The sequence below is a fragment of the Nicotiana sylvestris genome, chromosome 6, assembly GCF_000393655.2.
Source record: "Nicotiana sylvestris chromosome 6, ASM39365v2, whole genome shotgun sequence".
NCBI classification, from domain to species: Eukaryota; Viridiplantae; Streptophyta; class Magnoliopsida; order Solanales; family Solanaceae; genus Nicotiana; species Nicotiana sylvestris.
Window position 1 is genome coordinate 29,706,441 of NC_091062.1, and position 11,324 is coordinate 29,717,764.

Below are 11,324 nucleotides of genomic sequence, written 5' to 3' on the forward strand. Positions count from 1 at the left end.
AAGAGGAGGGGAGAGGAGAAGGTTCTAGAGAGAACCAGAGGTAGAGAGAGGGAGATGAGGTCAGTTGAGTAAATGAGAGGGTTGGAGGGTCGTTTGGGTTTAATTTAGGAAAGGGGAATGGGGGCCGTTGATCTGAATGATCAACAGTCAAGATTGAATGAGGTAGGTGAGTCGGGTATGGTTTGGGATTGGGCTTGGGTCTGGTGGGTTTTTAAATTGGGTTGGGGGTCCATTTGATTTAGGCTAGAATTGAAAGCCAATTTTGGCTATAAGTTAACTATCTAGTTTTTTCCTATTTAATTTATAGGAAATAGTAGATAATTTTTAAAAATAATTTAAAATGCTAAAATGTTTTATAATACATAATTAGTAATTTAAAAATACTGGATCCGATTTTATGCATATAAAATATAATTAAATCTTAAAAGGGCTAATATTGCAATTATGTGCAATTTAGCTTTAAAAATACTAAATGTAATTATAAAAATATGTAATAATTACCTTAGCCATAGTTTGGCATAAATATAGAAATTCAATAGATGAATTATCAAAATAATAATTTTAGAAATAATTATTGAGGATTTTATGGATAAAAGGGGAGAAAAATAATCAATTTAAAACCTTAAAATTATGGAAAAAATAATAAAAACTTGAACATGCTTATATATGCATATACATGCTATTTTGAAGGTATTTTCTGTATATTAAAAATATATAGGAAAATATTGGGTATCAACAAAGGGTTGGTTCCAGAAGAAATCATGCATGGAACCCAGAGGCTATTAGACGAAAATATAGCCGAAGCCTTATCTAATTCGACACAAAAAGAATAAACTTTATGCAATACTTAAACAAAAATCTTCTTTATTTATCAACATGCCAAACGTTATAAGTAAAAAAGAACAAAAGAAAATAGCAAAGAAAAGAGAAAAATCTAAACTTCATTGCCACCAAAACTCGGGGGGAGAAAGGCACCTATACCACCGAGAGAAGTGGGCAGATCTGTCGTCGTCCAGGATCTTGACCTTCATCAGCATTCTCTTCAAGTTCCTCCTCGACCCCCGAATACTCAGAATCGATAATATAAGAGTCAGTTGCGTAAGGCTGAGTCGGAAGACTCTCTTGAGAAGTTAACTCCAGTCCTCGGGACTTGGCGATTTCATCATCAATATCAATGACGTCCGCTTTGGCCTCTTTCAAGGTTTTCCTCCTTATACGGTGCATAAAGTATGTTTTGTTAAAGATAAGGGAATCCACTTGGTGTTGGAGCTTTGCCTTGAGTCTGTCAACCTCGGCTAAGAGACCATCTCGCTCGGACCTTGTGGCGCCAAGGCTAAGATCAAGATCACGGAGCGTTGATATGTGAACATGGTTTTGCTCTATGATCTTCTTATACCTCTCTTCCATTATGGCCCGCTTCTCCTCGACAGCAACAGCCTCTTTGTCTTTGGAGTTCAATGCTGCCTTTAAATTATTCACTTTCTCAATAGAGGCTGACTCGCGCTCGGTAGCAGCAAAAGCATCATCTTTAGAATCAGCCCACGTAGCCTTAGCATCTTGAAGTTGTGCATGTAGCTGAGTGGCTTCTTGACTGTGGGCCCATCACCTCCTGCTCACTCTGCTGCAACCAGGCCTCAAGCTCGGCCGCTTTTGCCCTTGCCTCTATCATCGGGTGGCACACAACGAGTTGATTCCTCTCGGCCAGTAGCTGATCCCGCTCGGACATAATTCATTCTTTATCAAGGATCAATCTCTGAAGGCCTTCAGAATCAAGGAAGTTGACCTGCAAAAAGGTATATTATAATTAGAAACTTCATCACGACAGATGAGTAAAAGACAAGCAGTAAGAGGGCAAATATGATACCGTTGCCGCAAAATGCATGGTGTTATTCAACATACACTCCCCTGAAAGGGAGTGTAATTTCTTCTTATCATTCTATGAAGCTAGTGACTTCAGATAATTGGAAAGTTCCATCGGTCTGGACAACAGATGCCACTCCTTCGAGACCGAGAGAGTGACACTCATTCTCCCTCGAGGATCTATGGAAGGGGTGAGTAATTGTGCCTCAAATTACCATGTTCAGGGGATTAGGGAGGAGAAGCACCCTCCTCTCAGGTATCTGTGGCAGGTAGAGAAGATGTAACGAATGTTGAGGGCGTAGGAGCGGCTGGTGTATAAGGGCGTGAAGTTGTTGAAGTTGTTGGTGTTGCAGGTTGAGAAGCAGCTTCAATAGGAGAAGTGCTAATTATTGGTTGCTCACTAACCGAAAGCGGAAGAGGCACGACTCCTAAACTCCTTGGACCAAGAACAACAACGGGGACATGACAACGGTAGTTGGCATTTTCTACCAGATCCAACTCACTCCATAGTGCTTGGGCCTCTTTGTCAGTCAGTTCTAAAAGCTCTCCCAGTTGAGGATTCGGTTGAGCTGATGAAGATCATAATCTCCGTTGAAGGGAAGCCTCTTCATCACTAGCGTCCCCACTATCTTCAAGGACCACAGCGGTTGCGGCTGGCTCAGGTGTGGCCTTCTTTACTTTCTTATTTTTATCCCAGTCGAGGAAGAGCGCTTCTTTTTTGGCCGCTTGTTTTCTGGTCGGGGACTGCGAGAGGTTGCGCCCCCACCAGAAGCAGACGCAAGGGCACCGCTACGAGTAAGAGACTCTTACAATAACCTTGAAACCTTCATAGGATCGGTCAAAGCCTCAACTTCGGGCAGGTAACGGAACCCTACGGGAGTCCTAAATCAAACAAAGAAGCATGGTTAGCAAGTTTCCTTATGTACACACAAAGGTGGAAAGTAGAAAGAATCAGTTTACCATGGTTATTGGCCTTTCACCCGTATTTGGGAGCCATATCCTTCTACCGACGGGTTTCTGACGTAGTAATATCTAGAATCTTCTGAACTCATTAGTCTAGAACCCTTAGTGGTGTCTACCGAGTAGCTTAAATAACATAAACAAAAAGGGTTAGCAATGACAAGGAGCAGTCGTTTTTACGGAGAAAGAAATAGATTCAAACTTACGTGAACGACTCCATGATCCGGGAAAAGATGGAGTTGATGCCGAGATGATATCCCTGGTAGAGATAACGACAAATCTCTCCTTCCACCCACGATCATTGTCATCATCCATGCTGGTAAGCAGAGCATGGTGGCGACGCTTGCTAAAATTTATTTCTCACCCACGGAAGATTTGGCGGAGTAGAGGTTCATCATATGTATCAAAGTTAGAGTTTTCCCCGTCTCCATGCACAACTGGCATAGACAAGCCACCATTCGCCACACGGAAGGGCCTACTTTTGCCAAGCAGACCTGGTACCAGTGGCATAATTCCAAGATCACCGGGTTAAGTCTCCCGCTCAAAGAAAATGGAGCCAAAGTGAATGGGTACGTATAGGCATACGTAAAACCTTTCTTGGTGAACGTAACCCGCTCCACCAGGTCAGGAGCAATGATGTTTAGGTCATGATAGTTACAATCATCCCTCATGGTAGGAATACTGAGATGTCGAATAGAAGAGGGATACCTGCTAACAGCCCATGTTCGAGGGTTCACATAAGGGAACTTCTCTTGGAAGTTGTTAACAATGTTCAAGTGTTTGGGTATGATGGTGGTCACCATAGGAGGATTAGCATCAACATTAACCTCTTTATCTTTGCTTATCTTCAGTGACTCCTACGGAAAAGAAGACCGGAGTTTTAGAGGACTCAATAAAAGAAGCCATGATATAAAGAGTTTAAGGGTAAGAGCAAAAGAAGTTGGAAAGAGATGAAAGCAGAAGAAGGTTAAGAGCAAAGAAGATAATGAACGTATGAGGGCTTTGGAAGTGAAATAGGTAAAATGATGAGTATAAGTAAAGATATAGACAGCAGAAATCATGGCCATGATTACCTCAAGAATCTACAATCGAGGTACTAAATGCAAGGAGACGTGCGTCTTATCAAGCGTCAGATATTGTTCAGAAGGCTTCAGAAGAATTTACTGCCAAGAAAGGAATCTTTCCCAACTTCCAGGTGATACAAAGGTATGTCACCGGAAAGTAGGGGGACTATCTGCATACGGTAAAATTGGTTCGTATTGAATGATTGAATGATAGCATGACATATGGAACCAGAGACAAAAGGAAGTCAAATGGAGTGAGAACCAAGATCGGAAACAACAACTGCAGTTGGCATCGGATAAATCTTGAGGGAAATGCGATCAAACATGAGCGGGTGGAATATTTGTCACCAGATAACATTTAATAAAGAATATTCCCTAGTATTAAATAGGCAGCTGTTGCAGAGAATTTTGGCATTCATAGCCCGTCGTTACATATTCATCAATGACCCTCTTTATTATCATTTAAGAAGGGCTTGACCCGGATCTTGTTTCCTAAGTATAACTATAAATAGTAGCTTCAACAGCCATTGTAAGAACACGAAATCTCGAGTAAAAACTTATGCTATATACTGTTCTCAAGCTAAACAATACAACTTTCCTATCTGTTTTATATTGCTCTTATTTCTGTCCTCGGAAGCACCGCTCCCGGAGCTAGACCTGCCATTTCCTTTGGTTTTAACGCTAAGTCTTATTTTTAATCTAATTTATTTATCATTTTGGATCAAATCAGTTTGCTTGTCTATAAATCACGTAACAAATTCAACTGTATCGTTTTGCGGGTAAATAACTAACTATTAAAGATTAAGTAGCCAAAGAGGCAACTTACCATTGGGGTCGCTTTTGGGACAATTGACTATGGACGTACGGTTGAGGGTAGCAGCGGGCCGGTGCACAAATTCTAATCTTTGTCATGGTTTTCCTTATTCTTATAGAGTACGTAATTGGTTTCCTTATTATAGCTAATTTAATTTACGACTCTATATAAATGAGAGTACTACATCTTTTAATTAGTAACATTTGCTATTAGACATAGATGAGAAAGATAGAGATGGAGAGATTATTGTCACTTATTTCTTTGTTTCTTGTCTATGTTGCCTTAGCAGTTGAGGTGGTTTCTTTATCCTTTGGCCGTCCACTTTGCTCTTCTGATGATACCCTTGCACTTTTACAGTTTAAGAAATCACTTGCGATGACATCGTCGGACTATCCACTTTGCCAATCTTCTTATCCTAAGACGACGTCTTGGAATAGGAGTAGTATGGATTGTTGTAGGTGGAATGGAGTTACCTGTGATAGTTTCACTGGTCATGTCATTCGTTTGGACTTGAGTTGCAGCGAAATTGGAGGAACTATTCATCCCAATAGTAGCCTTTTCCATCTTCATCATCTTCAAACCCTTGATCTTTCCTTTAACAACTTTTCAGGTTCTCAAATTCCGACGACCATTGGTCAGTTGGTCAGTTTGGTGCATCTCAACCTCTCTTATTGCTTTCTCCAAGGAAAGATTCCGTTGGAAATCTCACACCTCTCCAAATTGATTTCGCTCGATCTCTCTGATGATGCTCCAAATCTTCTTCAACTTAATCAATTTGGATTCAGGATGTTCTTTCAAAACTTGACCAGGTTAGAGGTACTTTCTCTTTTTAATGTAGACATTTCATCCAAGATATCATCATCCATTATTAATGTATCCTCTTCTTTGAGATATCTTGATCTTGAAGAAACTAAATTGTATGGAGACTTGCCAAAAAGCATTTTCCTTCTATCCAATTTGGAAACTCTCAGATTGTCGGCAAATGACCTCACTGTTTCTTTCCCTAAGTCGAACTGGAGCAGTAGCCATACACTAACTGAGATAGATATCTCTTACAACAATGTTTCTGGAGGAGTACTACCCGCCGCTTCACTTGGAAGTTTCAAAGCCTTAAAAATTGTGAAACTTTCTCAGTGCAACCTCGTTGGATCTATTCCAGAATCCATCAGCAACCTTTCACAGGTCACTGAACTGGATCTTTCATATAACCATTTGGAAAGCAAAATTCCTGATGTTGTTTCCAACTTGGAAAAGCTTGAATTCTTGAGTTTGAGTGACAATTCACTCAGTGGCCCACTTCCTTTGACTACTAACGGCGGGGGGCTTCAAAATCTAAAAGATGTAGATTTGTCTCGAAACTCACTCAACTGCTCAATCCCGTCTTGGATGATTAGTCTTCCTTCGTTGATTCATTTAACGTTGGAGAGCAATCATTTCAGCGGACTACTTCCTGAGTTTAAGCCCAACTCCTCTCTACGCGTGCTTGATTTGTTTCAAAATCAACTCGTTGGTCCCATACCTCAATCACTTAGACATCTTCTGAACCTATCTGTTCTCGCTCTTGGATCAAATAATTTGAGTGGGGAGGTCGGAGCAGAAATGCTATCAAGCATGACTAAGCTCCACTACCTTGAACTTTCATCAAATAGTTTTTCAGGTGAGATTGGAGCAGAAACATTTTCAGGCATGACAAACCTCCGATATCTTGATCTTTCTCATAGTGGTTTATCTTGGAGTAGTAGCAATAACGACAACACGACCAACGTCATCAGTACTACTATTCATCATTTTTTTCATTTAAACTTAGCCTTTTGTCGTGTGAAAGATTTTCCAGATTTCCTATTGAACTCTGAGGAATTGGTGATCTTGAATCTCTCAGGTAATGAAATCCACGGCGATTTCCCTAAATGGTTCGAGGGTTTGAATTCATTGCAAGTCCTTAACCTCACTCAAAACCACGTTACAAGCTTAAACCATCTACCTTGGCAGACAATGACGGTTGTTGATCTTCAATCAAACTCACTCAAAGGACCTTTGCCGTCCTCATTTTGTCAACCAAATAACCTGGATCTTTTGAACTTGTCTTATAATAATTTAAGTGGTGAAATTCCCATTTGTTTCTTTATTTCTAAAACTCTCTCAGTCCTGGAATTACGAGGAAACAACTTTCATGGTCCGATTCCAAACATATTCTCAAGGGGTAACGGGTTACATCATATTGGTTTGAGTAAAAATCAACTGGAAGGTCCGATACCAAGATCATTGATCAATTGTACATATTTACAAGTCCTTGATTTGGGAAACAACAAAATCCATTCTACATTTCCCACCTGGCTAGAGATGCTGAATGAGTTAGAGATTCTAGTATTAAAATCTAATAGATTTTATGGACCTGTCGTTGCTTTCCAAACAAAATCACCATTTCCAAATTTGAGGATATTTGACCTCTCCGACAATTCGTTTACTGGCTCTTTGCCTGTAGAGGGTTTCAAAGCAATGATGAAGATGGATGAACACAAATCAAAACTGGAATATATGGAGGAAAAGGACAGTTATTTTGGAAATTATACAGACAAATATGAGGAATCAGTGACTTTAGTTATGAAAAATCAAGAGATTATATTGAACAGGATCTTGAAGATTTTCACAACAATTGATTTATCAAGGAACAATTTTGAAGGAGAAATCCCAAAGTTTATAGGGAATTTAAATTCACTTGTGCTGCTGAATTTATCTCATAACAACCTCACCGGACATATTCCTGTTGAAATGAAGAACATGAGCACGCTTGAAGCCTTGGACCTTTCATTTAATAAGCTCATTGGGAAAATTCCAGAGGAATTGACAATTCTAACATTTCTCGCGGTTTTAAATCTGTCACACAACCATCTTGTTGGACCTATTCCTCATAGCAATCAGTTCAATACGTTTCCAAATGATTCATATTTTGGAAATGCTGATTTATGTGGATTTCCATTGTCACATGAATGCGGGCATCATAAAACTGCATCAGTACCAGGCCTGTTGGTTGAAGAAAAAGATGATGAGCCGAGTTTTCTTAGTGAAATGACTTGGAGCTCTGTCTTAATTGGATATGGTTGTGGCTTGATTTTTGGATTTATCATTGGCTATTTCATTTACCGATTTCAAAGGCCAAGATGGTTCATACACTTTTTTGCAACTCTCATTCATGAATTGACATATACAGCACAGAGGGCAGGTCGAAGACGGCGCAGGAACAGAAGACACTGAAATCTATGAGGTAATTAACATATAGTTGTGTTTATTTTTCCTATAATACTTCGTCCCTTCCAATTTATGTGATGGTGTTGGAATATTTCAACAGTCAAACAAATTGTTCTTTGACTTTCATATGTCTTTTGAATATGTTAATCATTAATTATTGTGATTTGTAGTACTTCTAATTAATTTCTAAATATGCAAATTTTATTTCAAAAAATTTGAAGATTTTATGTCCAAATCGGTCAAAATTAAATAGTTTGAATTTCGATAAACAAAAAACAATCACCTAAATTGGGACAGAGAAAGTAGTACATTTAATTAGCAACATTTGTCTATACTAGCTCTTCCTTTGGAAAATTTAAAGAAAGCAGTTATAAAAACAAGTTATTGTGAACTCCTTTGTACATATGTTGTCCTTATTCCATTGGTACAAGTTTAATAGAATTCCTTAGATATTGAACAAGTTAAAGTTTTTGTTTGTTTCTTTTTTTTTTTTTTTAAAATCCAAAATCACAGGAAGTGACCCTAGCGTAATTCATTGTTTATTATTGCTCTTCAGATAGCAATCAGAAAGTATCAGGCAAGAGAGAGATCGGAAGGCGATTAGGGTGTAGGCTTGGGAAAATAGTGGTTTATAATTTTGCAATATATGTGCAAAGAATAAAGGAAAGTAGGTCAATGTTATAATGTTAGTGTTTGTTAAGTACTTATTTAACTTTCCTCTCACAAGACATGTATTTTGTAATTAACTTATTATTGTCCAGCTTGAAAAAATGTTGGTGTGTTTCGTGCAACTTCTTACGAGAAATTGTTTTTTCTCTTATAACCATATTATAGTGATTATTATCGTATGTTATTGGGCTAAAAAAGGCTTGTATATACTTTTAGCATGGTGCGATATTGTACGATTTAGGCCAAATCCGTACGTTTTTTTCCACAACGTCCTACACCATTAAGAGATACTTATACCTTATATGTAAACTCTCTATCTTTGCTATCAATGTGAACTTTATTCGCACATCCAACAATCTTCCCTCGGGTGAGTTTCGGATCATTTTGAACTTGTGCAACATCGGTTTTTGATGTCTGGGTGTGTTAGTTTCACGATCACGAAGCTTCACTCGTGGTCGCAAAGGGGAAACTTGGGGCTGACGTTGGCTATTCACCGAGTCTACCACTCAGTTGAAACCTATGAAACAACTCTGCAGTAGTTCAAAACTGGAATTGGCAGAACGGGAGGAGCCAGTCATGAACGCAAGCAATGGGGGAGTTTACCCTTCGCGAACGCGACAGGCTTCTCACGATGCGATTTATTGGGGTGACCGAAGGGAGGGCAGACGGTTACTCTTCGTGAATGCGGACCTTGGGTCGTGATCCCGAAGGCAGGCGGGGAATTAAGCCTTCACGAACGCGAAGAGTACCTCGCGAACGCGAAGGCCAATTGGCCAGTGCATCGTGAATGTGTTAGGTGCTTCGCGAACACAAAGAACACCTGACGCCCAGTTATTAAAATAGCTGAAAGTCGGGGTTTGAACCATTTTTCACCATTTGAAGTTAGAGCTCGGTCTAGAGGCAATTTTGAAGAGGTTTTCATCCCCACTTTATTGGTTAGTAAATTTTAACGTGTTTTATTATATTTTCATAATCACCCATTAATTTTAATCTTTAATTCAGGATTTTCATGGTAGAAATTAGGGATATGGGTAGAAATTGGGAATTTTTGTAAAATTGAGATTTAGACCTCAAAATGAGGTCAAATTTCGAAACAAATTACATACCTAGCTTGGGGATGAATGTGTGATTGGATTTTGATCCGCATCTCGGATTTTGACCAAGCGGACAAGGGGTTGACTTTTGTTGACTTTTTCTTAACTCATTAAAGATTGAATCTTTTTCACTCGTGGGTGGTTTCTATTTTGAATTATTTGAACTATTTGACTAGATTTGATGGGTTTGGAGGCTAATTCTAAAGAAAAAGCAGTGATTGAGCATTGATTTGGTTGCAAAGTGAGGTAAGTATCATGGTTAACCTTGACTTGAGGTATTAGGACTTGTTGGTCTATTTTCTACGAGATTTATGTGTGGGGATGGCGTATATGTAAGGTGACTAGTATATATGCGTTGGCATTGGATTAAAGCATGCATGTGGAAATTATTTTATTGTATTATATTGTTTCAATGACTATGCTTTCCATATCGCAGTTAGATTATTACTTCTTTAATTGTTCATATTCATAGCTATTGTTTAATTTGAAGTTGTTGGGATTTTGAAAGTTGAGTTGAGTTGTCATTACACTATGATTGAAGTGAAATTCCTTCGCATCTTGTTTTGCTATTTTGGAATAATGTAGTTGCTTGGCGAGGAAGAGTGAAAAGCACGAAAGGTGTTGCTATGCCTTATTTGCATATAATATCATTTATTTGAGGGACTGTGAGGATTAAAGCACGAAGGGTGATGCCGTAGATTTGATTGCTTGTTATCATTTATTATATCATGTGAGGAAGAGAGTAAAAGCACGAAGGGTGATGCCATGCCATTTTATTATTATATTATTATTACATGGTGAGGACGTGAGTAAAAGCACGAAGGGTGATGCCGTGCCATTGTTGATTTCATTGATTTACCTGATTTCCGGATTGATAATTTAATTGGTTGCATTGTTATTATTTTCGAAAAAGGCTATTTGGTGATTTTGTACTTGCCGTTCTTATCGTACTCCCCTTTCTATATGTCCCCTCTCAGTTAATATTTTAATTGTCCTACTTGTTATTTTGTTATTTTATGTATATACCTCTACATGATTTATGTAGGTGTCTTGTCATAGTCTCATCACTACCTCATCGGGGTTAGCCTTGATATTTATGGAGTACATTGGATCAGTTGTACTCGTGCTACACTTCTGCACTTTATGTGCAGATATTGGTGTTGGTCCCAGCGGTGTCTAGTGGTGCTTAAGCTTTAGATCATATCTGTCGCGCCCCTTTTTCTCGCGAAATCGGGTTTCTACACTTAACAACTCTTTTAATGGAAGGTGTTAAAAGAGAGAGTCGCCAACTAATAGGTTTAAGGTGCGTTAGGGCACCTATTTGCAAATAACTCTGGTTTACCCAGTTTGTGTTACCAAAAATCGGGTAAGGGCTCAAATTACCTCGAAGAGAAGGTGTTAGGCACTCTTCGAGGTCCACAACTGTGGGTCCCGGCGGAACTCGAATTATATGAATTAGTCCAAAATAAAGGGAAAGACAAGAAGCTGGGGTAATTATCATCAAAAGTCTACCAATAAGCAAAATAATTGATTTTAAGACAAGATGGGGGAGATCCTAAGTTTTTTAGCCTAAAGGATCATCTCGTGCAACATAAATAATACTTTGTAACTCCCTCA

General features: G+C 38.9%; 1 protein-coding gene across 1 annotated transcript; it reads left to right on the forward strand.

Moving 5' to 3' along the window:
* Positions 1–4,932: 4,932 nt before the first annotated feature.
* LOC104233211 (receptor-like protein 9DC3) lies at positions 4,933–8,569 on the forward strand. Its single transcript, XM_009786571.2, has 2 exons — positions 4,933–7,960; positions 8,501–8,569. Exon 1 carries the CDS (start codon positions 4,933–4,935, stop codon positions 7,948–7,950), a length of 3,018 nt encoding a protein of 1,005 aa, XP_009784873.2. The 3' UTR covers positions 7,951–7,960; positions 8,501–8,569.
* Positions 8,570–11,324: the final 2,755 nt, after the last annotated feature.